This window comes from Neophocaena asiaeorientalis, unplaced genomic scaffold (genome assembly GCF_003031525.2).
Source record: "Neophocaena asiaeorientalis asiaeorientalis breed wild unplaced genomic scaffold, Neophocaena_asiaeorientalis_V1.1 scaffold110, whole genome shotgun sequence".
In the NCBI taxonomy this organism is placed as follows: Eukaryota; Metazoa; Chordata; class Mammalia; order Artiodactyla; family Phocoenidae; genus Neophocaena; species Neophocaena asiaeorientalis.
Window position 1 is genome coordinate 4,131,289 of NW_020175053.1, and position 27,469 is coordinate 4,158,757.

General features: G+C 47.7%; 1 protein-coding gene across 1 annotated transcript in view; it reads right to left on the minus strand.

The window, feature by feature from the left end:
- Positions 1-27,469, minus strand: part of PIEZO2 (piezo type mechanosensitive ion channel component 2) — a 338,761-nt gene that overhangs the window by 8,554 nt on the left and 302,738 nt on the right. Inside the window, exons 36-45 of the mRNA XM_024763891.1 lie at positions 26,489-26,655; positions 19,876-20,196; positions 18,928-19,186; positions 15,831-16,013; positions 12,624-12,876; positions 11,527-11,659; positions 10,286-10,433; positions 9,978-10,192; positions 3,287-3,445; positions 783-930 (exon numbers count right to left, since the gene is read on the minus strand). Coding sequence (XP_024619659.1) covers positions 783-930; positions 3,287-3,445; positions 9,978-10,192; positions 10,286-10,433; positions 11,527-11,659; positions 12,624-12,876; positions 15,831-16,013; positions 18,928-19,186; positions 19,876-20,196; positions 26,489-26,655 — 1,986 coding nt within the window. The remainder of the gene's footprint in view (positions 1-782; positions 931-3,286; positions 3,446-9,977; positions 10,193-10,285; positions 10,434-11,526; positions 11,660-12,623; positions 12,877-15,830; positions 16,014-18,927; positions 19,187-19,875; positions 20,197-26,488; positions 26,656-27,469) is intronic.

The following is a 27,469-nucleotide window of genomic DNA, read 5'->3' on the forward strand; positions in this document are numbered from 1 at the left end:
GGATATTTTAAATTCCTGAATATTCAAAACCTGTGCCTTTCAACGGGCTCCTCCCCAGCATGGTGGGCGGAATACATTTTAACTTCACTCATGACACACGTTGTCAGGACCACGCTGTCCAAGCTGGAATCACCTCTGTTGCTGCATCAAGGGCTCCCCAGCCCCAAGCTCAGGCTGCGGGTGGTGGAGGGCCCAGCTTTGCCACGTGTCGTGGAAACTGCTCGGTCTACAGGCCGGTTCCTTGCTTAGCTGCTGCTTCTCCAGGACCCGTTTCCCTTCAGGGCTACTCAGGAGGCTGGACTGCATCCCTTAAATAACAGTAATTCTATCCATATGTCAACCTTAATATCCAACCTAGCAGAATATGCAAATATTTGCACTTCAGTTTCCTTTGCACAGGATGCTACACTGCCTGTCCCTCATCAAAGAGTGAATCAGAGGCTGACCCTGAGTCCCAGCCACCTGACCCCACTTTTCTGCAGCACATCTCATTCCCTCTTGCTCTCAAATGAGCCACTTCAGAATTATTGGGTTGTACAGCAATACACCTTCTTAACCACAATATACAGCTGCCAGAAGAAGAACAAATCTGGATGCTATTCTCACTAAGGCAACAGCAGGTCCAAGATTCCTAACTCGTGTGGGGTGAAATCAATGGGGCATTTATAGGTCCTAGTAGTTTCTGCTTCATTTATTTGGCCGGAAAATTTGCAGAAGTTCCTATTAATAACAGCCTGTATCTAAAAGAAACAAATAGGGCTAAGGCATCGTTATTGGCTTACTTTTTCCGACTCCCGCCAACACTTGAGGATGAATATGTGAGCATAGATGTCCTCCACACAGATCCAGCTGGACAGGCTCAGGGTCGTGTCTGTCCACACCCAGTCCATCACGGCCCTCAGCTCCGTCAGAAAAGGGACGAGGCGGAACCTAGCAGGAACCACGTCTTGTTACAGGGACCGTTGTGGGATGGGCCCCCCATCACCTGGCCAACCCCGAGGGCTCATGGAGGTCCTGGTTGTTTCAGCCCTTACAACTTAGAAAAAATTCTCAAGGTGACCATTATGGTCAAATCCAACTTGGAATACAACTGCTTTTCATTGTAAGTCCAATAAAGGATTTTTGTCTTTTGACAAAAATACCTTTTTGAAAAAGGTATTTTTCATTTTTAAGATTTTTTTTTTTTTTTTTTTTGCTAATGGTCTTAACAAACTGGAATTCCCTTTTCAAATAAGTTTGAAGGGTCTTCAGTTTCTTTCATTAAAGTCATGGTCTTCATTGTACAAATCTTTCACTTCTTTGGCTACATTTATCTTTGGCTAAATTTAACATACAACTGATTTCTATATGTTGATTTTATATCCTGCAACTTCACTGAATGAAAATGTTGATTAGTTCCAACATTAGTTGAGTGAGTCTTTAGGATTTTCTCTATATAAAGATCATATGGGGGGAGGGATAAATTAGGAGGTTGGAATTAACATCTACACACTACTATATATAAAATAGCTAACCAACAAGGACCTACTGTATAGCACAGGGAACCATACTCAGTATTTTGTAATAACCTATAAGGTTACGTGTGTGTGTGTGTGTGTGTGTGTGTGTGTGTGTGTGTGTGTGTATACCGGAATCACTGCTGTGCAGCAGAAAGTAACACACGACATTGTAAATCAACGATACTCAAGTTAAAAAAATTTTTTTTAAAGGTCATATTATCTGCAAACACAATTTTACTTTTTAATTTATTTTTTCAAGTTGCTGATTTTGTTTTTTTTCTTTTCTCATTTTTTTTCTTCTTTTTTCGGTGCCTTTCTTTCACTCAACATTTTTTATTTTTTAAATTTTATTTTATATTGGAGTATAGCTGATTTACAATGTTGTGTTAGTTTCAGGTGTACAGCAAAGTGATTCAGTTATACATATACATGTATCTATTCTTTTTCAAACTCCTTTCCCATTTAGGTTGTTAAAGAATATTGAGCAGAGTGCCCTGTGCTGTACAGTAGGTTCTTGTTTGTTATCCATTTAAAATATAGCAGTGTGTACATTTCAATCCCAAACTCCCTAACTATCCCTTCCCCACTGGTAACCATAAGTTCATTCTTTAAGTCTGTGAGTCTGCTTCTGTTTTGTAAATAAGTTCATTTTAAACATTTGCTTCTGCTTTGAGAATCTGCTGGTCGCAGGATTACTGAATTATGGGGGCTTTGCTGTCGAGCTAGGGAAGGTTATACTCTTGATCGGGGAAAGATGAGGAGAGGTGAGAAAAGTCATCAGGCGCGGCCACGTCATCGGGGGCACAGCAGGGCCCACGGCTGGGGGACCTACTAGGTGACTGAGGCTATCGAGACCCTGGCTCAGTCCCTTGTATTTCAGCTGGAAGTGGGATGGCCTGGGCTCCTCTGGGGTCTGGGTTTGGTCCTTGTTTCTTGACCGACACAGAGCTCCTTCCAGGCAGGGGCTCATCCCAGACCCTCCCAGCAGCTTGGGTTGCCGCCCGGATTTCTCCCCTGAGCTCTTCAGCTTTGAGGGGAGCACTATTCCACCCCCTTGAAGACGTGTCAGGCTCCCTCCCCACACGGGGTAGCATGCAGTGAAACTCTGACACGCGTGGTGGTTCTCAACATCCGAGCACACTCAACACTCCTCCGTGACTGAGTCCCCGGTCCCCACGCCTGGTGCTCCAGGGGCCAGCAGTGCCCCAGCAGCCTGACCCTTCACCCTGTGGTATAATCTCCATGGGAACCGGGAGGGGATGCTCACACCGAAACCCTCACACAGAAGAACCAACATGTCCGTGTGAGTGGTAATAACTTCCTACCAGGAACAGGCAAGTCGCATGGCATTCAGGTTGACATTAGTGGAATCAGTGCCCCTCCCATGGATGGCATGTTGCACAAGCAAAATTCCAGAGGCATTTTGGAACACTTCAGATTCCAAATGTTCTGTTGCACTGTGCCCAGAATATATTAATACTTAGGATCATGGACCCCAATTTTTCATCCTGAAATATTATCAGTGTAATTATACACGATACAGAAATAGAAAACGAACCCACGCGGCCGACTTTAGAGCAGCATCCTGGCCAGGTGGGTGGAACCACACACAAAAAGGCATTTCAAGGGCCACACATGCTCTCCTGTCAAACACTGTAGGAGCCCTGCAGGGACCCACGTGCTGAGGTCACCAGCTTCTTCTCCACTCCCTCCCAGGGAGGGGACACAATGCCGTCCCGCGGCCAGCCCCGCTCTGTGAGTGGCTGTGACAGCACAGAGCGTCTCACCCTTGAAACAAGAAGAGATTGACGTAGTTGTAGCTCTTGGTGAGGAAGTTTCCGAGGACCCGCGTCGGGTAGCCGCAGCGGATCTGGTAGGCGGACAACCCGAAATACACGCATTTCACGAAGTACCAAAGCTGGGCGACCAGGTTCTGGCTGAATTTCCTGAGATGTGAAAACACAGAAAAGTGGAGGGATGGAATAGTCTTCTGGAACAAAAGGACACCAGTTTAGCATAAATTTTAAAAAGCCTGATTGCCCACCTGGCACTTAAAGACAATTCAGTAAATTCTCTCTACATAGTGGATCTCTTCAAGAGGCAAGAGGTGGGGTCCGAAAATCTAATGATTAAAAAAAAATTGCTCTGAATGTGCCCCCAATTTATTAGAGCATTATTCAGTTGTTTCAGCCATAATTAAAATAAATGACTGTTAAGTGAATTTACTAATAAACATTTTCTCAGGACTTTGATGGTGCCGCTATCATGGTCCAAATTAAAGGTCAACAAAGAAGAAACCAAAATGTGGTTTTTACTTGACAAGATGCATAATTTGGAAGATGTAGGAGAAAGAATTCTGAGAAATGAACCCCCATTTTTTTTTCTTTTGCTATACATACATAAGACAGATCAGGGATTAATACATTTTTGACACCTGGATTTTGGTTCCAGTTCTGTTTGCTATGGAGTTTGTTCCTCAAGCCATCATTTTTCTAAACATCAATGTCTATATGAAAAGTTTCCCTCGCTCTAAAAATCCATGACTCTCTGATCTACTAACTTGCCTTTTTCTAATGACATCCTCAGAGCTAGAGGTGGTAGTTCCTTCTCCTGGTGGACAGTTAATGAAGAGGCCCATAGTGTTGAACAGTTCATGAATGCTAACGTAAGTCTGAGCAAAAACTTAGTGGAACTAAATTTCACACTGGAAAAAAAATTAGAACACATTTTCAAAGAATGATGACCTATAGGATCATTTTTAACTTTGGATAAATGCGGCATCCTGTGAGTCTTAAACATGATTAGTACAAATTTTTAAAAATGAATCCGACTTTCAACTCAGTAAGACTTAAGTATAATCTTCCCTGTGTTTAAAATTAAGAGCGATACTTTAAGTTCTTTAGACAAAGCAGTGTATTACTCTTTATGTTGTATCCTGGATTTGTCTTATTAATTTTCAATTTTGTTATCAGAAGAAAACATGTACTATTTTTCATTGAGAACAGCTATTCTTTAGTTGACAAGATCTAAGAACAAGCCAGGAACATGTGGGCCTATGTGTCTGGGGGCCTAGAGGCCTCCACGTGGATGTCGGCAGCTAAAGATCTCAGAAATGTTGCTTATGAGTGTCTCTGCTGTGGAGAAGCCCAGCCTCGGTATTTCAGGACCTAATGAATTACTTTAACTGCGTTTGACCATGGTGGGCACTTGACAAGTTACCAGTAAGATATCAGATACTTTACGGAGAGCCCCCATCAACTATCCAGTTCCTCATCTTTCTAGGAACTGTCCATATTGGTAGAACTTTAGGAAATCACATTGTTTTTCTCTCTCCAGGAAAATGCCCTTTGATTTTACAGATACTTGATATAAAAACTACATGGATTTATAGGACACTCCATCCAAAAACAACAGAATACACATTTTTCTCAAGTGCTCATGGAACATTCTCCAGGATAGATCATATCTTGGGTCACAAATCAAGCCTTGGTAAATTTAAGAAAATTGAAATTGTATCAAGTATCTTTTCTGACCACAACGCCATGAGACTAGATATCAATTACAGGAAAAGATCTGTAAAATATACAAACACATGGAGGCTAAACAATACACTACTTAATAATGAAGTGATCACTGAAGAAATCAAAGAGGAAATAAAAAAATACCTAGAAACAAATGACAATGGAGACACAACGACCCAAAACCTATGGGATGCAGCAAAAGCAGTTCTAAGGGGGAAGTTTATAGCAATACAAGCCCACCTAACATGGGAAAGAATTCTTCTATATTTATCAAAATTATAATCAAAGACTTAAAACTGTGTTGCCTTCTATTCTTTATAAAAGGTCCAACCCCTGTTTTACCTACTAAAAAAAATTCCCTTCCTATGATGTTAAAGTGGGTCAACTTGGAATAAGTACTAGTTAACCTACAGATCCTGAAGCAATCACGTTAACCGTAATTAGGGACACTGAGGTTGCCCTGTACTGGGAAGCGTTTGTCTGTGGCGTCTCTACATGGTTTATTCCCGGAGGCTGGAGTCACGCCCTCCCCGTCTCCCTCGTCACCTACTGTGCAGAGCTGTGTAGACTGTAGGGAACCCTTGGATATTTGTGGGCTACATGGTGTGATGCACACAGAAAAAGCCATTTATCAGATAAATTATTCAAGATATCCGAGCTTCCTTGTCCTCAATGTTATGACCGGTAGCCCTAATTTTCTTCTGTAGGGCTTAAAATACTCCTAATCTATTTCTCCCCTTACGCTTTCCTTGTTTGGAAAGGATTTAGACAATATGATTATTAATCAATGGTTTCTCTTTAAACAATGAATGAAATTTTCAGTAAATTTGAAGGAAGAAAAATGAATTTTGGAGGTTAAAGAGTAGCAGCAGGGCTTCCCTGGTGGCGCAGTGGTTGAGAGTCCGCCTGCCGATGCAGGGGACAAAAATGTCAAGAAATTATGTTGTCACTGACATGCCGGCAGTGATGCCAGAGGCTCACCGATCCTAATGTATCTTGAATTAAAGATCCAAAACCAAAGACAGATTAGTCTGTTGCATTAGGGATGGCCATTAGGTGAGACCCAAAGGTGAGATCCCAGGAGAAGAAAGGACCTGTGTGGCCACAGTTTGGTGACCCTCACAGTGTCGGGAGCCTGGGAGCCCAGTGTGTGAAAGGCCGTGAAAGGCCGACAGGTCCTTGCTTTATTCACGTGGGTGTCACAGCCCTTTTCTCCTGGTCTGCTGCCCTGGACCTAAGAGGTGCTCGATAAACGTGAAATTGAATTGAATATGCATGATTTGTAAGACATCCCAGAGAAGCTCTCTTTCATTCGGTCCTTACAGCAGATGTTTCAGCCGTGTTTGGTTGGCAGGCGTTGTCGCTAGGCTGTGGACCTCCTCAAAAGCCTGGCAGGACAGCGTGGTCGCCAGAAGAATGCCCCCAGCCCCCACCCAAAGACGTGCACGTCCTAGTCCCCAGAACCTGGGAACGTGTGACCTCCCATGGCAAAGAGGACTTGACGGACGTGCTAAGGTCGGGGACCTGGAGAGGCGGAGCCATCAGGGCTGTCCAGGTGGCCTCAGTCAGTGAGTCCTTAGCGGGAGAGAGCCTTGCTCAGCCATGGGTGGAGGGAGACGCGGCAGGGGAACAGATGCTGGGTTTGAAGATGGAGGAGGAGACCACAGGTGCAGAGCATGGGCATCTCTAGAAGCTGGAAGAGGGCGGGAGGTGGATGCTCCCCTGGAGCCTCCAGAAAGAACCACAGCCCTGCCCACACACGTGAATCAGTCCAGTGAGACCTGGGTCTGCCCCCTGACCTGCAGAACTGCAAGACGACACACCTGCATTGCCTTAAACTCTAACTTTGTAGTGATTTGTTATGGCAGCAACAGGACACCAATACAAGCAGGAATAACCAAACCATTTGCCGATTTGACCTAAAAGGACTAAAATGCTAAAGGGACTCTCAGTGGCTTCACTGTTGCAGTATTTCTGGGAGCTCTGGTCTCTGCTGGACCCCCTGTCAGGACATGGCAAAGATTTAGGCTGAAGGGCTCTGGAACTCTCTCTTGGGACTGGCTGGAATAATCAAATCCTTTTCACGCTGCAGAGTGAAATAATAGGTTGTGTTACCTAAAAAAAAAAAATCTTCCTGGAAGCGAGTACGGGATGCTTCCCATGGGGACAGGAGTGCAATATACAGTAGGTGCAGTATACGGTAGCTGCAGCACACAGTAGGGCCAAGAGCCCTGGGGTTGGGGGTTGGTCCCTCCAGTAATTGGCTGAGTGACTCTGAGGAGGTCACACTTCCATATGGGCTCACCTGTCTTCACCTGGAAAATTAGACAGTAGGTCTAGAAAGCTTTCTAAGCTCTTTTCTTCTGTGAAATTAAGAATTTCAATGAGAGCTGCTGGAGAATGCCTCCTTGATGCTTTTAAATATCAGACAAATTACCAAAATTCACCATCCAGCTATCCTGGGTGTTAAATTTGGCCTATTTCTCTGCTTTGAGAGATAGCTATAATTAAATATTTACAGAGAAAATTATACTTATTCTGTTTTAAAGACTAACAAATAAGGGACTTCCCTGGTGGCGTAGTGGTTAAGAATCCGCCTGCCAATGCTGGGGACACGGGCTCTAGCCCTGGTCTGGGAAGATCCCACAAGCCACAGAGCAACTAATCCCGTGTGCCACAACTACAGAGCCCACGTGCCACAACTACTGAAGCCCACGCACCTAGAGCCCATGATCCACAACAAGAGAAGCCACCGCAATGAGAAGCCCGCGCACCGCAACGAAGAGTCGCCCCCGCTCGCTGCAACTAGAAAAGGCCTGCGCGTAGCAACGAAGACCCAACGCAGCCAAAAATGAAATAAAAAAAAAAAAAACAACTCTTTAAAAAAAATAAGATTCACAATGTTCTCATGACCAAATTCTAATATTTTTACAAACGGCTTGCCCTATTCTGAATTATCTTTATCATGTGAGCTACATTTACTCCCCTAGTTTGCGGTGTGGAATGGAAGGCTTACGGAGCTATTGAGTATCTTCTGAGTAACGACCCTTTATATAGTTAGTTCTACTTTAGACTCAGGAAAGATTATCCTAATTCCAATTTTCCTTTTAAAATATTTTCATTGCCACCATTGATTATCACAAAGCAATGATTCCCTAGACTGAGGTCAAAAAGTCAGCCTGAACGTTCAGGTGGGGGCAGACGTCAGTCTAGCCACTGGTAGAAGAGACTTGGTTTCCTCGTGGAGAATTACATTTGAGTCGGTTTCTGAATAACATTAGGAAAATCCATTTTCATTACTTGCTACTCCAAGAATGGTGCCCACCAGCTTGACGGACAGGTTATTCCTAAGGCTTGGCTGTGAATGACTCATGAGGTCTGATAAAGAGATCAAACTGGTGGTACACATGAAGACCTTTTCATGACATGTTCTTAAAAAGGTCACTCCTCTCATGTTATATGGACAGTTCCCTGCTCCCCTTCTGCAGACCCTTTGCTTTCATCGTCTACCAGAGCCGATACCAGGCACACCTCCTTTTACTGCGCTTCACAGATACTGTGATTTCTACAAATGGAAAGTTTGTGGCCACCCTGCGTCCAGCAAATCTGTCAGCACCGTTTTTCCAACAGCATTTGCTCCCTTCGTGTCTCCGTGTCACAATTAGGTAATTCTTGCAATAGTTCAGGCTTTTTCATTACGATCGTATTTGTGGTGGTGACCTGTGGTCAGTGATCTTTGATGTTACTACTATAACTCACTGAAGGCCCAGGTGATGGGTAGCATTTTTTAGCGATAAAGTGTTTTTAGATTAAGGTATAAACATTGTGTTTTTAATCCATAATGCTATTGCACACTTAACAGACTACAGTTTGGTGTAAACGTAACTTTTATAGGCACCGGGAAACCAGAAAATTCCTGCCACCCGATTTGTTGCGGTGGTCAGAACTGAACCCGCCGTATCCCCGAGGTCTGCCTGCATTTCCTGTTGATAGGGGTCTCCCTGGTTTTTCTTTCCTGGACTGACTCATTCATCTGCTCATGCGTGAAGCACCAACTTGGCCCCAGCACTGCTCTGGGTGGAGGCATGCCCTCTGGTCTGAGATCTGACCTTGGGGAGGGGAGAGGCTGTCAGGAGGCACCGAGGAGGGTCAGCATGGCCAGAGCTGGGGGCTCAAGGGACAGAGGGAAAGACGGCCTCCAGCCCCCTCCTGGGACAGCACCAGCCCTTCCCTACCCAAGTCCTCGGCCCCCAAGGCACCTTCACAGCAATAGTTGTATTAACTACAGCAGCAGCGGCACGGGGGCTGCTGTGTTTACCCCTCAGCAGGACCCAGTGAGGCAGACCCCTCGTCACCTGCACCCCCTTTCTCTACCAGTTGAACAGACTCCGTTCTTTTCATCCGCTTCTCATGTGACACACTTTTGCGTCCTCTCATCCCCTTACGCTCTTAACACCGCACTCCAGTCCGTCTCTCTATCTGCTCAGGTCACAGCACGAGGACCCCAGGTGTGCGCTGACCGCTCAGCCTGTCCCCTCCCTATCTGAGAGCACTAGGTCTGAGAATGCGTATAAAACGCAGTGATGGGGCTTCCCTGGTGGCGCAGTGGTTGAGAGTCCGCCTGCCGATGCAGGGGACATGGGTTTGTGCCCCGGTCCGGGAGGATCCCACATGCCGCGGAGCGGCTGGGCCCCTGAGCCACGGCCGCTGAGCCTGCGCGTCCGGAGCCTGTGCTCCACAGCGGGAGAGGCCACAACAGTGAGAAGCCCGTGTGCCACCAAAAAAAAAAAAAAAAAAAACCAGTGATAACGTTTCTGAGGAATCAGCTCACACCTTGGCTTCACACTGAGTTTAGTATTGATTAAACCCCCTAACCTTCCCTTCTCCTACGGGCTGATCCTTATGAAAATGTCTGCGTGAAAGCGGCCCCCACGGCTCTAGCTTCCGAAGGCCTTACCTCTCAGTCACACCAGGCAAGATGAAGAACATCCAGAAGTGAATCCCAAACACCAGGATGACCTGGAAGATGACCTTCCCCAGCACCGTCTTCCTGAGGTACAGTGCCCGGTCCACCACCATGGTGCCGAACTGAATGAGGACCATCACCAAGAAGGGCCCCGGGACCTGGTCCTCCGACAGCGAGGAGGTGATGTCGGCCGCGGCTGAATGTTTCTGGTGGGGGGAGACCACAGGTTCAGGCCCGGTGGCACCCACAGGACAGCAGCGCTAGTCCCTGGTGTGCAGTGTCCTTGGTCCCCGACCTACCCCAAAGGCCCAGAAGCCGAAGACGATGATGACGAAGTCGACGGTGTCTGCCAGGAACATGAGCACGTACACGTCGGTCACGGCGCTGTAGTCGGGGTGGATGAGGTCGTAGAAGAACTGTCTGATGGGCACGTAGAGCTGCAGGGTCCTGCCAGACAGACACCCAGGGAGGGGGATGCAGGAGCCACTGGATACAGTGATCAGAGCATTCCATCCTCTGCTTCCCTCCTCCCACCAGCTCTCAGCCCCTGCCCCCGACCTCAGGACAGTCTGCTGGGGGAAGGGGGGCTCCTGCCCCAACAGAGACTGTGCACTAGTTCATGGCCGACGGGACCACAGACCTCTTCTCTCCTTGAAGCATAATGGAGCGGTAGCCCCGGAAGTGAGGGGCCGGTTTATCCCCTGATTCGATTACTCTCCACCTGTGAGGCCCTGATCCTGCTACCCAGCCCTCTGCGCTTCTATAAAAGGTGTGATAAGTAATGAGGCGGGAGGCCCGGGCTGCGGTGAAAGCAAACGGGGCCTGTGGTTCTACCTGAGACCCAGGAAACGCCACGCAGCCCCTGCTCCTCCCATTTCCGACCCCGTGTGTCCCCCGGGTCCCGGGCAGCACCCTGGGCTTTGGAGCTCACCTCGCTCCATCCTTCATGACCCTGTGCCCTGGCCCTGACTTGTCTGCCCAGCCCCTGTCCCCCTATCTTCACTGTGCTCTGGGTTCCACCTTCAATTCAAGGCCACGTTCAGGTGAGCAGCGCCCTCGGTCTCAGAGCCCAGACTCAGGGCCAGCCCTGTTGCACCTCCCCCATTTCCACTCCTGTCTCTGCATCCCTGTCACCTGGGGGAGGGGCCTGTGAACTCGGCTGGTGAACTTGGGCTGCGTGACAGACAAACCACTTCCCTCGTGCACCTCGGTTTCCCTCTGTGGGGTAAGTGTATCTCTAAGAACCTTCCCGCTTTGACTTCATTCCCTCTCTGTCTGGTTGGACTCTTTCATATGCCTGGAAATACACACGGTGAGCCCGTATTCAAATAGAAAAAGTGCGTTTAGAAATGCAGTGGATGTAAAAATAAATCATCCTTATTGGAAAGTGATTTTTAAAAGCAGTATCACGATGGGCTACTTCGTTCTGCCTGAAGCAGGTGATGTTTGTGGTGGGACAAGTCACTTCACTCGTCACCTCTGGCTGATATGGAGTAAGTGACACCAGCTCCCCAGCCCCAAGGCGTTCTCACGCACTCACTTCTTTACGGTAAACGCTTTTGCTTTGATTGCGTGTTCTCGAAGCTTCTCCACGTAGCGCTCCCGTCTGCTCTTTCGCTTGCCGCTCACAACGCGGCTTCCCTTCTGGCTGCTGTTGCAGGTGCTCGCGCTGCCTGAAAATGAAAAGAAACCGAGATGCACCGTGAGGTGCAGGATGGTCGACGTAAATATTGCAGAAGCCCCACCGCCCCCAGGACAGAGGATGGTTTGAAGCTGCTTAGAAGGTGAGACACACAGATGCCCGTAAAAACAGAGACGGGGAACTTGGAATCTGCAGCCTCAACTCTGCTTCCATAGCCAAAGGCATCCGTGGCTTTTCACACCCACTGCTGGCTCTTTCCTCGGCCGCTGTGGGACCTCTGTCCCAGGAGGAAGGAGACCGGAGAACAGTTTTTATCGTGCTCAGTGGGGTCCCAGGTTTTTGTTGCGGGTTTTCTAGATTGGGTCCAGGACCCATGCCTTTCTTCAGGTCCAAATTTCTCTAACTGCAAAACAAATATGAGATGACCTGCCAGTGCCTGCCTGAAAAATGTCTTCTGCTGATGAATACAGAGTGTCTGGAAGGCTTCAGACAGAAGCACTACCAACACAAAAGCCCACTTACCCCAAGAGGGGCAACTGGAACGCATATGTACTTTCCTATTACTGGCTGTTGGGTAAGAAATTAATAACTGGCTTAGGAAATAACTAAGGAGGTTTGGCTAAAAGTTCCCATTGAGTAAAATGTATTTTCAAAATAAATCGTGATTTATACTCGGCAGAATCTCTGGATATGATTTATAACTACCCTGTATCCAACACGCACTAGGTACGAGGCGGCGTGCTGGCCACTTTTCTCCACGACCTGAAATCCTCGTCCCGGGGACGACTCAGACAGACACCCTGGATAGTGATGTGATCGCCCCGGACCACACACACATCTCAGCCCGGACTCGGAACTCCGTCTGTCTGGTTGCAAAGTACATTCTTTTCACATCACAGTATCTGTCTCCTCGACAGCACCCAACAAACTCCCCTGCCCCGGATCCACTGGAACCAGGGAAATGGTTCAGCCTGGGGACACCGTGTGACAGATACCTCTCTTGGACCTATTGGAGGAAAAGCTGGAGCCCTGGGACATCTGCGAGCCGCTGCTGGAGCGCTTCCTCCTGATGGCGGCCGGCTGCTCGGGGAAGGTCACGTGCACCGACTCCACGGACGCGGCCAGGTTGATGGACTTCAGGGAGTCGGAGGAACCCCTCCTACCGTGGCTGAGGGACAGCGCGTCGTCCAAGCCCACCTCGTCAGAGCCACTGTCTGCGATGTCATCTTCGTCCCACAGGCCGTGGCACTGAGAAGGCAAGGAAGGGGCAGCTCAGCTGGGATTCTGCCCTATGACATCCCAGCCACCAGAGCGTCCCTCAGGATAAACGTAAAACAGGGCGACTGTAGCTGACAACCCTGTTGTACAGCGGAAACTGGCTACGAGAGTGCAACTTAAATGCTGTCACCGAACAAAGACAGAGAGGCAGGTGAGGAGGTGCTGGATGCACCAGTTAACCAGAGGGAGAGAGCCTTTGCTCCATGTATACGTTTATCGAATCACTACATGTACACCTTGAATACCTTACAATTTCATTTGTCAATTATACGTCAATAAAACTTTGTCAATTATACATCAATTATACGTCAATAAAACTGAAATTTAAAAAAAGATTAGAAACCCAAAGCAGTGCAAAGGATTCTAAGAAAGAGTATCATCTATACTTTTCCAACGGTCCCAGCAGAGTGGAGGCGGTGGGCATAGACCATAGCATTTGGCTCTTCAGTGGAGATGGAGACAGATGATGGGGTGGAAGTCAAACAGAATCAACGCAGCTGGTTCCCTGAGCGGAAGTGCTTTCCAGCACACATTGCTGTGCTGACAGCGTGCACCGGTAGTACGGAGCCGAAGTGACCATGGGTGAACTGGTCCCCGCCCCGTGCTCACCAGATACCTGTACTGGAGTTACGGTGCTGCTTCTCCCCCAGCCTGCACCACAAGACCTGAATCCTGGGATCACCTGGGATCACCACGGCTGACCCGGGAACAGACCTGCAAATACTCTACTCCAACAATGCTGGCCCATGTGTGAGAGTCTGTGACGCATCCTGCAGAGCCTGGCTTTTGCTTCAAGGAAGTGGGATAAAGGGGGCCGGTAAGGACAGGAGGGAGGATTGCAGAAGAGAGGGCTGAGGAAGCAGGAATTTCCTGGAATGAGATGCTACGTGGACCACAAGTCGCCCTGGTGTTGACCTTGGACGAAGCTGCCCAGTGAGCTGTCCGCCCCCTGAGCACCCTGGCTGCCAGGCTAGCATTTATCCCCAGGACCCCGTCCAGTCCTCCGTCTGACTCTGTAGAGAATAAGAGCTCCAGGCCCATTTGCCAAACCAAGTCGGAGAACGATCCATTCATCCAAAGACAAAGTCACCTAATTTACAGATTATTCTTAAATATTTATGTATAGATATATTATTTCTTAAGCAGGTTCAATGAATGTATTCTTATAACAGACATTTTAGGTGCTCATAATGGGATTTTTCAGCGTATACTGATTTCTTGCAAATCATTTTAGAAGTGGCTTTGTCTTTTGTTAACATTTTATTAACATATTTGGATTCTTTCACTGCTTTCTTAGTAGCATATTTATTTAGGTTTGTTAATTCTTCCAATTATTTATAAAATTATAGTGATTCATATAAACAGGATAATTTTGACCACTTTTGAAATTTGCACATAGTTTTTAATTGTTTGGATTTCAAAGCAGCATTGTCAAAAGGCTTATTTTTTCAAAAGCTGTAGGATAGTTTTGTCTTTTTATGAAAGGATTTATCATTACAAAAGCATTTTTCATACCATTAGCCAAAATTTCAGCATAACAGTACCTCAAATATATTCACTGTATATAAGACATTTCCAAAGAAGAAATCAGAGTAAGTGTACCAATATGAAACCCGAACATTTCATTTATCGTGTGCTTTAAATATAAAATCATAGCTGTTAAACCATTTGAATGGTGATGAAAAAGTAACAAAGATATCTAAAGTTTTATAATTTTCTTAAAATGATACGCAAAAGGATTCAGAATTTGCAAGAGAAATTGGAAGCGGCCAAAATTATACTAAATGCTGAAATTTAAAACTTTAATTTCTAGAACTAAAAAGATAAGGTTAAACATCTATTAATATGTTCGTCGAGAATTAGTCAATTGGCTACATTCAGGTAATTACCATATTCATCAGAAGAACTGGAAAAATTAAGCAAATTTTATTTTGGCTAATGGGTGCCTGTGGATAAATACCTTTGCAAACTCACCACACCCCAATGACTCAGGTAAGCCACCCCCCCCGCCAAGTGAAGGGTTAGGGACTTGCAGTTTGCAAGGTGACAAAAGGCGGAGTAAAGGTCTTGGTCATGGTACACCATGAAAGCCTGTTTGAAACAGCCCACTGAATAGGAGAGAAGTTGAACATACTGTTACATGTATGTGTGCATGTATGTGTGTGTATGCATTAACTGAGGCCAAGCTTGTTCTCAAAAGGAACGAATAAAGATACTACTTGATAAAGTGAATTTAAAATACGTTATACGAGACAAGGTTAAAATAAGAGAAGGAAAGTAAGACTGTGACCATAGGCACATCAATATCTAAGTTTTAGAGCTGAGTGGCATATTACAAGTTTAGCTTATAATTCACAGTGTGTGAGAAGAAAAAGCCCCACGGATGCTCAGCGGGGTGACAGGAGTTACTGATCCCGAGAAGGTCACTCTGTAGACAGGTCTTCCCAGAGCAACGAGGGAATGGCTTTCTCAGGCTGTGCTCTCTGGGAGCACAGCCCTGGGCTTCCCGGGCCCATCACGTACATGGTCTCTCACTAAAGCCAGTGGTTTCACGACAAGAAACTACAACAAAAGCAATGCTACTAGAAGGGGGTGGGCCGAGGTCAGGATGGAGAGGAGACCCCAAACTGCAGCTCCCTGATGATCTGCCGTGGATTGGGAGGTAAGAACTGCTCACCGTTCGGGCGTTGGGTTAATTAGGCTGTATTCAACCCAGGGTAGAAACGGGAAAATTTCCCCTTGATTTATTACAAACTCCATTATTGAGCACACAGTGTTGGAGAAAACGAATGAAATGAACACAACTGTCTGTTAACAAGGATAAAAGAGCACACACACAGACCCCACCCCATGGACCCTCGGCCCCATGCGATCCCAATGCTCGGGTTCTCGGGAACCTTTCAGGGGCTGTGAACGGGCAGTACCTTCAGGATGGACCGGTGGAAGAAGAGGGCCAGCAGCTGGATGAGGTCGTAGAGAACGTAGCCCTCCTTCTTCTCCACCCCGATGATATTGGGTGGGTGGTAAGGCTTGTCTTTGTTCAATTCCACATTCTTGTTCCAGGGAAAGAACCCAAACTGGAAGAAATACTTGACCACAATTGCCACCTGCACACAGATGATAGAAATTTTTTAAAAAACGAGTCCTTTTAAGAATAGTTCTATAGGAGAAACAGTGATACAGATAATTAAGGGAAAAGAGTCTCAGTTTTGTTGCTGGGAATGCACACACCATGTGGAATAACAAATTCTCTGACTTTAGGACAAGCGCAGAATCTCACCTCCAGGGCCTTTTTTTTGGCGGTACGTGGGCCTCTCACTGCTGTGGCCTCTCTCATTGCGGAGCACAGGCTCAGCGGCCGTGGCTCAGGGGCCCAGCCGCTCCGCGGTATGTGGGATCTTCCCGGACCGGGGCACGAACCCGTGTCCCCTGCATCGGCAGGCGGACTCTCAACCACTGCGCCACCAGGGAAGGGAAGCCCACCTCCAGGGCCTTTGACTATGGATACATCAGGGCCATTTAGGTTACTTCTGACTCGGCTTAAATGACTTCTGCTACTGTTGAGGAATTGGCTAATTTCTACTGATTCAATTAGATATTTACACAAGTATTCAGCTATTAACTATGGTAGTTAGAACCAACAAGAACAGGAAGATCTTTATCTTTATACTTTAGGGTATTGCTTTAATTTGTAATCTTTAGGAGCAAACCACACAGGCTCGCTGTACACGATATTACTTTATTCTCATCTCTCTCTTCTCACCATTTTATTGCTCATTGGAAGTGCTCAAGAAATAAAAGTGAATGAAACAAAATCTTGCCAATTGTGCTGGTAACTAGCTCACGGTGCAAACGTGGAGATGTTTGCAGAGATGGACACTGAAACATCGTCCAACGTCTGCGTCATCAGGGGTTAATTCATTACACATAATCCATCAATAAAAATAGTTTTACAAGGCCTCCATTGACCTAGAGTCTCCCTTCAGCCCTCCTCCTCTCAGGCTTCTTCCCAAAGTCGAGCCTCTGTGAAGAGCAGCCCTGCGTCCCTTACACCCTGGTGCTTGCACCCAGCACGCTGGGTACCCACACAGAAGCCAGAGCCCAGACACACCCCCTTGCACCCCACCCGGTGTCCCTTCCTGAACCTGCTCCTCTGCCCCCTCCTCTCAGCCCCCTGCGGTGACATCGGTCCGGACCGTGGTATTTCTCACCCCGGCTGTTTTCCAAGCCTCCACTTTATGAAAACTTGCTAAAACACACACTTGACGGAGTCGTGTCCCATTCAACTCCTTCAATCCAAGGGGCCGAGTGCTGAGCGCACACCCCGTGGACAGGCATCCCTGGGCACCTCTGCTGCCCGCTCCTCCAGCCTCCTTGCAGCCCCATCATGGCCCGTCCGTCCCGCGCTCGCCGGGCTGTCTTACGCCTTTGTTTCTTCGCAAGGACTGGACTCACTTTGCTTTCGTCCTCGCCGAACTTCTCTCCTTCCCACGTACCCCCTTGTGCTGACGAGTCCCCCCACCCCGGCTACACGAGGCCACACACCCGCCGCGCTCTGCACCGGCGCCCACCCACGCGGCGTGGTTTTGAACTGTAGGCAATTCCCCGTTTACACTCATCAGTTTGCCACAGGAACCTGCGACCACTGAGAAACAGGAACGACCATTTTTTAAAACTTTCTGTTGTCTCCTCTTGCCCAGCATAGCCCCCGGCTGTGGCCCAAAGTCTGGGTTGTGGAGGGAATTAACGTCAACAACGCCTCAGTGTGACAGAGAAAATGGAGAGCCCCGCTTTGAATCGGGAAGATCTCATTTCTAGACGAAAGCTGTGCACCAGCGGCTCTTTCTCCCTTCTCCACATTCCTAGAACCTGCCTTTACCTCAAGCCGGGGTAAGAAGCTCCTCCCGCAGAGGCGCTGGGGAGAATCTCCAGGCCCCAAACAGGGAGTCGCTTATGCCCAGATCACCAAGTTACGCGATGGAAGTAATATTTAAGAGCCATTGTTTAGACAGACTAATTAAAGTCATGGGTATGTATTTGGCTTCACATTTTTTATTTTTATTATGGAAATAAGATGCATGATAGCAATACTTTAAAATGAATACTTTGGAGATGAGTTAATACATAACTTTGTTTTAATTTTGCTGTTGAATTACTTGTAAACCTATAAAATTTCTAGACTCTAACTCTACACCATGATGAGTACTATCCTTGAAGAAGCAAATTACAGCTCCACTGTTAGTGAAAACTTTCCTTCTGAGCCAGGTAAGAAAATGAGGCTTCTTCACAAACCTAAGATGACAAAGAACCGTGATGGCCCAAGGAGCAAAGTCTGTGAGAGCCTCCCTTTTACTCCCAGTTTTATGGTTGCCATGGGAATTTGTGAACTGCTACGTACACAACAGGGCAGGGCAGAAAAGCAGGTTCGTATATTTGGACCGAGCGTCTCTTGTCCCCTCACGGGTGATGAAAACGGGGTGGCAATTCTCCTTTTCTGTTATTCAGACTTTTAAGGGGGTGGGTATGTGACTGTGTGTTTTGACGTGTGGAAATTGGCTTTAGGTTTAAAAATGGGAAAAACGCATGTTGCATCAAACTGTTCAAAGTGCTCACTGTATTGTCTGATCCAATGTCCACTCACTGACTTCACACTGGCCCCCGGGCCGTGCTTGTGTCTGCCTTTCACTTACCGTCTTGGTGGCTGAAACCACAGGGCAGACACCAGACCTCAAAGGCCTCCCCCGCCACTCGCTAGTCGGGTAACTTCGGGGCAATTATTTAATCTCACTGAGGCTATTTCCTTATCTGTTAGATGGAATGATATTAGCCCCTATGCGGTGTGAGGTATGAAATGTGAAAAGATAAATATAATTACGGGCACCAGGTAACTGTTGGTTATAATCACGTGTCCACCTAAGAATATCCGTTTCACTGACTGTTTATGTGAAATTGTCTGGAGCCGGGCAGGCCCACCCAGAGCGATGCCCTGTGACGGGCAGGCCAGTTCCGCCCGAGGCCTACCTCTGTGTAGACGATGGCCATCATCCAGAAGCGTCTGCTGGGCCGTGGGACGGACAGCATGGCCCAGAGGAAGATCAGGATGGGCAGCACGAGTGTGATCATGGAGGCGGAGACCATGTGGTTGAGGATGATGACGAAGTAGCACACCATCTCCGAGCGGGCCACCAGCGTGTTGTACATGGCGTAGAACAGCAGCAGGAAGCGGGGCTGCCCAACATAGAACTTCTCCGACTCTTCCAGCTCATCGTCATGGAACATCCTGTTAGAATAAGCAGCGTGACACTACGTGGGTCTTAATTCCCCCGGATGACTGATTTCCTCTTGGTGTGACCCTGGTGTCCCTCCCTGCTTCCCGGGTCCCCAGGTGTCTTGTGGCGTCAACCTCATATTGTGCTACAGAAAGAGACATGAGGCGCTTCCCTGGTGGCGCAGTGGTTAAGAATCTGCCTGCCGATGCAGGGGACACGGGTTCGAGCCCTGGTCCGGGAAGATCCCACATGCCGCGGAGCGACTAAGCTCGCGAGCCACAACTACTGAGCCTGCGCTCTAGAGCCCGTGAGCCACAACTACTGAAGCCCACACGCCTAGAGCCTGTGCTCTGCAACAAGAGAAGCCACCACAGTGAGAAGCCCGTGCACCGCCAAGAAGAGTGGCCCCCACTCGCCGCAGCTAGAGAAAGCCCACATGGAGCAATGAAGACCCAATGCAGCCAAAAATAAATAAATAAATAAATAAAGAGACGTGAGCACTCATGTCTGTTACAGACACTTTGCTGGTTGCACGATTCAGTGGCAGAAGCACCAAGTTGGCTCCTACTTGTGGTGCAGGAAGTACTGAAAGCAGCACGTTGCCTCTAAACGTCCGAGTGGACGTTTTGCACGTGGGTCTCTGTGCCTGGCAGCTCAGCGGGCACTAAGGGACGCTCCCGGCTGTGGCCGAGGCTCTTACTTGTTCAGCAGTAGCTCGCTGGCCGTCAGCTCATGGGTCAGGGTTGGCAGGATGCTGGCCTCCAGGTGGTCTGAGCGGCTGTCGTCGGGGCTGACCGCCATGTGGGTCTGGCCCCCCGAGTCGTCCCGGGAGTCAAAAGACAGGCGCTCCAAGCTGACGGCCTTGCTGTAGGACGGCGGGGCCTCCACCTCGCCGTCCTGCGTGGGGTCCTGCGGGGACTGGGTGTCCTCAGGCACTTCCTCATCCTGCTCGGCCTCCACCTCCTCTATGGTCTCTGTGGTCCCCTGGCGCGAGTACAGCATCGTGCACTGTGTGGGCTCACTGTCGGGACACAGGGACAGGCACCACCTGGTCTCAGCATCCCACTCCCCGCCCTCCCGAGGGCACCCAGAGCCACGCATCCAGGCACGTGGGGGGAAACGCCCCCTCGCTCCCTCGTGTTCCATCGGCTCTGCTCTGTCTGGATAATCTGTCTGGTCCGCAGAGACGGTGGGCTGGGCTGCGGCTCCCAGGGCGCTAAACCCTCCTGAGCAGAGGTTTTCAATCCCATCAAGCTTCCCAGCCACGGGGCCTGGCGTTTATTTCCAATCAAGACACAGTGAGCACAGCTCACCTCCCAGTGTATGGATTTTAAAGAAAGGTGCTCACGGAACCGAGAAGCCTCAGCTGGCTGGGTCCGCAGGTCTTAGCCAAGATACACTCTACTCTCAGTGGACCCCAGATCCGTAAGGGGAGGACAGGAATGATGGACCGTTGGCAAGACAATGGCATGCTTTATAACACACGGTGCACTTCCTGCATGCTTGCTTCTCCCTGTGTTTCCATCCTTTGCCTTTTCTCACTGGTGCCTCTTACATCTGACTGAGTGCTTACCACCTCCCCGTCCCTGGCTCCCCACCGCCTGGCATGTGGAAGCCCCGCCCACCACTGTCTGCCCTGAGGGTCTCTCCCCAGGGCTGAGTCTCCAGCTCGGGCTGCCCTCCTGCTCTCTCTCCTCCCAACAGCTTTCCGCTACCAGCTCCCCTTCCAGCTTCCTTTTTCATGAGCTCCTCTGCCATTATCTTCACTCTACTTTTGCTTCCTTCTCTTCTCTTTTGCATCCCTCCTGTCCTTCTAACTTTCCCTGCCAGGTCTGTGCAGGAAAAGCTGGAAACGAAATACAGCAGAGAGCCGTGAAATTCAAAGCGTGCTTTCTATACTGTCTACCTCGACACACCCAGCCCTGAAGGGGAGGGGGCAAAAGTCATCTAGAGATGCAGAGTCTGCTGGGTGTAGAGCGATAGTCTGTTAGACTCTGAGAAGGTGCTGCTATCTGAACGGCACGTGTGCGCTGCTGGGGACATAAACACTGAGATGCTCAAATGCGCAGACTGTACCCATTCTCTCGTCACGGACGCTGGAGCACACGTATGAACGAATGAATGCGTCTGGCTGAGCCTGAGACTGAAGAACCACATTTGTATGAGCTCTTGATCCTAACTCAGGGGTCTTCAGCGTCCCCAGGGCTTTGGTTCTAAGTGTGCACATCAGTTAGAAGGCTGTCGGAACACCAAGACAGCCAGCCTTTGGCTAAGACTTACCTTGATTAGACATGGCCGTGAAACTGACTGATCACCCCATTGAGTTTTCAGACCACTGGAGCCAGCCCCACACCAGGTCTAACTTCCAGTGGGACCGTAAACCACCACAGGCACGCTCTCTGTGGTTTTAAATGAGGTCTGGCCACAAAGGGATTCAGCAAATCCTGGTACATTCAGGAATCAACAGAGTGGAATGGCATAGCATGTGCCAGCCAGAAGACATCTCAAATGGCCATGGCATTCCCAGAAACACCAGGCACCAGCCTCCTGCAGCTCTGAACTGAGATACATAGCTGCCGGCAACAAGGACTTAACACCCCCCTGATGTGCCAACGTTGGCATTAGTTTTGGATTAGGTTATCTGGGTAGGTTGTTTGGTGTCGGGATAAGCGCAATGCCACTCATGCTTCTGTGCTCCTGCTGACTTTTCAGAGGCAACTCAAAAAAGAGCTTGTGGCTTTTACGCAAGTAATTTCATTTCTCAATGATTATTGTTTTATCATAGGATTTAATGAGGAAACTTAAGCCCAAAGTAATCGTTTCCAAACCAAACAAGTTAAGGCCTACAAAGGTGATATGTTCTACTGCACAATAATGTTCCTTTTAAAAAACAATGGCAAAATATATCCTGACTTTTATGTTAATTATGCGTATAAGACGTGGACGGATTCATTCTGTATCAACCAAATGTGACTACATATGGGGTTTGGGGATTTTTTTTCCCCTACTTCATGGATCTTTGGATGAAATCGTGAGAAAAAGTTTCCTGCCCTTCCTGACCCATTTCTCCCTGTGAGGACCACCTACCTGAGCCCTCAACCAAGGAGGAAACATGCTTGTTCCTTTGGAAATAAAAAGTGTGAAATACTTACAAAATGAAGGACAATGTTTATAGTAGGATTTTTAAGAAACTCCTAACAGACAAAAACCAAAGAGCAGTTAGTTTAATAGAATGCTGTCCTGGGAACGACCAGTTGTATCCCAGGAAGGGCAGTGGTTATGCTTTGGTTAGTCATGCACATTCTTAAAATAAAAATTAACAAAAACACACAGGTCACAAGAACTCATTTGTGCAATGACCCAGGGGGGAGGTGACACGGTGACGGACAACGCATGCACGTGTGAGCACCTGGAGGCTAAGCTGGCGCTCTCAGCTGACGAAGAGGACACATCCATGCTGAGCATTTTACGGAGCCCGGGCCGAGCGCGCTCACTTGTTTTAGGAACAGTTTCTGGTCCATCTAAATCATCAAGGGTGGACTGCCTTGAGAACAGCATGGTTGCTTCCGTGTAGCAGCTAGCAGCGCAAACAGTCACAGAGACACAGTGTTAAAACAGCACCGGAACATGAGTCACACACGGTCAGCGACCCAGACACCGCCATGCAGCAAACCACACGCCACTCCAGCACCACGGACAGCGACCATCGCAGCGGGGCCTCCAGGACAGAAAAGGGAAGATAAAACACAGCAGTACTGGGCTGAAAAGAATATAACAGCTGATAAATGAGGAAATGTCACTCTCTGGGTGGGACAGGGAACTAGAATAAAGACAAGTCCCGACCTTTCTCTCACAGAGCAGAATTCATAGTTTTACAACTGAGTTTTTTTTGATGAAAGGAAACATGTTTTATTCACAGCCCCCCACCCAATTCTGAGTTCACTGAGAGCATTTTGTAGCCGAACTGGTTACACAGAAATATCTGCTCATGTAAAGTTTATATAAAAATGTCATTTTTTTGTTTTAAACACAGTCTCCAAAGGGAAAGAGGGAAGCTCAGGACTGACCACAACAAACTGAATTTTCCATCCCATTTTCTGAGTGATATTCAGTTGAACCAAACTAGATGGCTTGGAGAAGAGATGCTGGTTTGATATGCAACTGGATATAAACCAACATCAAAAAAATGAAACAAAATGGTAAAAGGCAACAACAAAGGAAATCCAGCAGTGGCAGGGCCATTTTGTCTGTTAACTGTTCATTGAGCCTAATGAATGGTTTTCTTCAGATCACGTTTTAGGTGTTGGCGGATGTCATGAGGGCGAGAGCCCATCGGCTGAAATCCTCAGCTCCTGTCACCTGACAATCAGGGAGGAAGGGTGGCAGAGTTAGGGCTGAGCTGCTACTGGGTGATCACAGTACTGGAGATGTAGCCAACAGAGCTCAGACAGAGGTGTGACTGCAGTTCATATGCAGAGTTTAATCCCAGAGAGGGACACTCCCCCCAAAGTGCCTGACACAGAGGCTCCTGGGGCACTAATCTTCAGCTTGAGCATGAGTGACCCGGCTGACCCTTGTGATACTGGACGGCTGATTTCCTGAATAAACGTCACATGTGGCTGCACTAGGGGACCTGCTGTGTGTTGGCCGCACAGTCAGACGCCCACAGTCAGTGACCATGGGGCAGAAATGGAAACCATTCAGGACAATGGAGCTACCTCTGGGGTCCCCTGTGGGAGTAGGGAATTCGAGGTTCTCATGGAGCCATTAAAGGGTTTCAGGTTCCTGGAGTTATAGCTCCCCCACCAAGCCCCGAGTGCGCTGGAGGGACCACCCTGACTGCACGTTACAGCCATATGGCCAACACGGGGGTCGGGCAATGAGAGGGGGGAACACGCAGGCAACCAAACAGTCTCTAATAAGGATTTTTAAAAAATGACATTGACTCCTTTAGATGTCAACCCGTCCTGGACAAAAAGAGGAGATGATGGGGAGATGAACTAGGAACGCAGTGGACGAGCACAGTGGGCCTGGGCCTGGGTCTCCACGCCGACCGACACTGGCTGCCTGCTGGGTTTTAGATAAAGCGCTTCCCCTCTTCGGGGTCGGTTTCATCATTTATGAGATGATGGAACTGGATCTGTGAGCTTCTGTGTCATTTCCTATTTTCAGAGGTGGATCCCATGGCCTTTTGGGAGTCGGCAGCAGAAAGTTGCTGTACGCCCTCACCTGCTCGATTTTCTGCACGGGTATCATGGCTCTGACCCCAAAGTCCTATTAACCTTGTTAATTCTTAGGTGAGTCGTACTGTCACATCAGCCCACTTTCGGACCCCACACAACCCCAGACTATTGGGTTATTTGCAGTGGACCAATTTGTCATCCAAGCCAGGGCAGTTTTAAAAGTGAAAGGGGAGAGGAGAAGCTTCACACTAACAGATGACAAATCTAATCAGACGACGTCTTCATCGAGATACCCCAGGGGCACACAGCACACATTTCAAGTGATAACCACTCTGGTCATATCTAGGAATGTTCCTTAGAATGTCACCGTTTCCTGACGGAACTTAAACTAATTCATTTTCTGGGAAGGTAGAGGATATCCGATTTCATAAAACAACCATTTCTTTAAAAAGCGCTATTTTACAACTGGATTTGAAGGAAATCGGGACGATTCCAGTAAGTCAAAGGGAATACAAACTCCTTTGTTAGGTTCCCACCCTGACCCCCTCTACTGTCTGCCAGAGGGAAAAGCGGGTGAGATGGGGTGAGTAGGAAGGCTCCACGCAGGCTGGGTCCTCGGAAAGGGGCCGGGCCCCATGGAGCGTGTGTGTCCCCATGTCCCCGCCGGGGTTGACACTGCCCTGCCGCAGGGCACAGGTGTCGGAGAGCAAGCTTCCATGCTGGGGGAGTCCCTCCCAGAGAAGGTCACTGCCTCCCCAGCAATCGGCAAGGCTTCCTGTGGACTCTAATGCAGACACATGATTTGAAAGTTTCCTAAACAAAGAAACTGGAAGCTCTGCTCAGCCTTTAAGGAAAGGGCAAATATGTTCACTCAGTTACTAATGACATAATGAACCTGTTGTGTCTCCCTTTTCTTTAGGTTACAAATAAAGAGTAAAAGAACATTAAAAAGTAATTTTAAAGGTATTGGCTTTCTACTAGTAAATGTATTGACGGATTGACCATTTAAAAATGTTTGGAATACTTTGACAGTCTTTGTTAAAAAGCAATCGATGGATTTAAAACTCTCCTGCCTCACAGTTTTTGACTATGGGTGCAGCTTTATGTTTGTCATCTTGGGTCAGATTTAAAGGCGGTTACTTGATTTTATTTTGGCCAGTCTTTATTTCCTTTTTCTTCTTCAACCTCCTAAAGCTGTGATTTACAGTCCTTAGTTACTTTCTTAATTGACCACATTCTCAGTGGTTACACGCTGAAAGTGGCTAATAAGTAACTTTCAGGAATAACGAATCATGTATGTTTATTTTATGAACAACTGATTTTCAGTTTACTTTCTAATTTTCTCTTTGATTCATTCGGTTCAGAGTTTGGTTCTGGAACCGCTATTCTTAAGCCAGGCTCACATATAATATTCTGGAGGCCCGTGAAACCCCTGAAGTTCTACATAAAAAAATGTGTAATTATGTGTGGTTTCCCCCTTTGGGAAATCGTCTATAGCCTCATGAAATTTCAGAAGAGGCTCATGTCTCTGTCAAATGGGGATGATAACAGTACATCTCGAAGGGTCTTTTAAGGATAAAGTGAAGAAACCCATGCACAGTGTTTAGTGCAGCCCCAGGTGAAGGGTCAGCGCAGGTGCCTGTGTGAAGTAAGCCTGTGACCACACAATGCGGAAGATGGGGGCAGATAGAGCCACTTCTCAAATTTCTAAAATTACGAACCATAAAGTAACGTTTCCGAAAGGAAAAAGATCAAGGATGGCAATAGATAGTAGAAGATTCTAGAACAGAAGATTCTTTCTGGAGCAGCATTTTAAAGGCGTTAAAGAGGCAGCTCTTGATACAATTCGTCATTTTGTGATGTGGAAGGCTCGTCCATCTGACTTGACTCCAGCTTGGAAATCCCAGTCCTGTGGCTGTGACTCATACAGCTCCTGCTAATAATTATTACTGATTCCTGCTTCTATCTGCCCGGTCCAGGGACAGGCAATGTTCTGCTTGGCTGTGGCCACAGAGACAGCCCGGAATGGCTGGGCACCCCGCATGGTTCTGATCAATCTGCACCTCACCCATCATTTCTCACCTCTGTTACCTTGTCAAAAGCAACACCATCGTGGAGCACGTGACGTACCTGGAGATGCTGTCGTGGGAATCTAAGCTGTCCATCCTATGGGCTGTCTGTATACCTGCGGTGGCGCCAGGACGGTCATCAATGGTGTCCAGTCCCGACTCTCTGGAAAGGTTCATGATGTGGTTCTGATAGTACATGTGGATGCTCTCCCGGGTCGGGACGTTGCCCTGCAGAGAAGGAGACATTGTCACGGTCCTCACGAAGCACTAGGCCTGTGCAGCTGCCTGGCACTGCTCAATACGGACAACCCTCCACCATCATGCACACCTTGAATAGGATGAAAAGCCAAGCTAGTCAAGCTGGGGATCGACATTAACTCATTGAATTAATGGTGCCCGATGTGACTGGGTCATGCTGAACAGAAACCCGTTCTCATTTATGGGTGAAGATGGTCAAATGTACAAACTTTCTGTTATAAAATAAATAAATCCTGGGGATGCAACGTACAGCATGGGGACTATAGCTAACAATACTGTATTGCATATTGGAAAGTTACTAAGAGAATAGATCTTCAAAGTCCTCATCACAAGAAAAAAAATTTATAACAAGGTGTGGTGATGGAGGCTAACTAGACTTTCTGTGGTGATCATTTCACAATATATACAAATACTAAATTATTATGTTGTAAACCTGAAATTAATATGTTATATGTCACTTACATCTCCAAAACTAAAATTAAAATATTGAAAAAGAAAGCCCTTCTTATATGTAGATAATTTTGCTAAGTCAGAGTAACTTTTCCAGCAATGAACGATTGTTTTCAAATGTAATCTGTAAACCATCTATGGCTGTATTTTGTGGCTCTGCATATATCCTAATTTTCCCTATGAGAAGTTTCACATCAAACTTGCCAGACTATACAACATGCCCCTTTATGAGACACGACAGAGCCCGCGCAGCTGCAAACGGTGGTGATGGGAGGGGACAGAAAGGACCCACTGGCCGAGATCCCGGGACTGTGTGAGCATGTGTGTGGCGTCT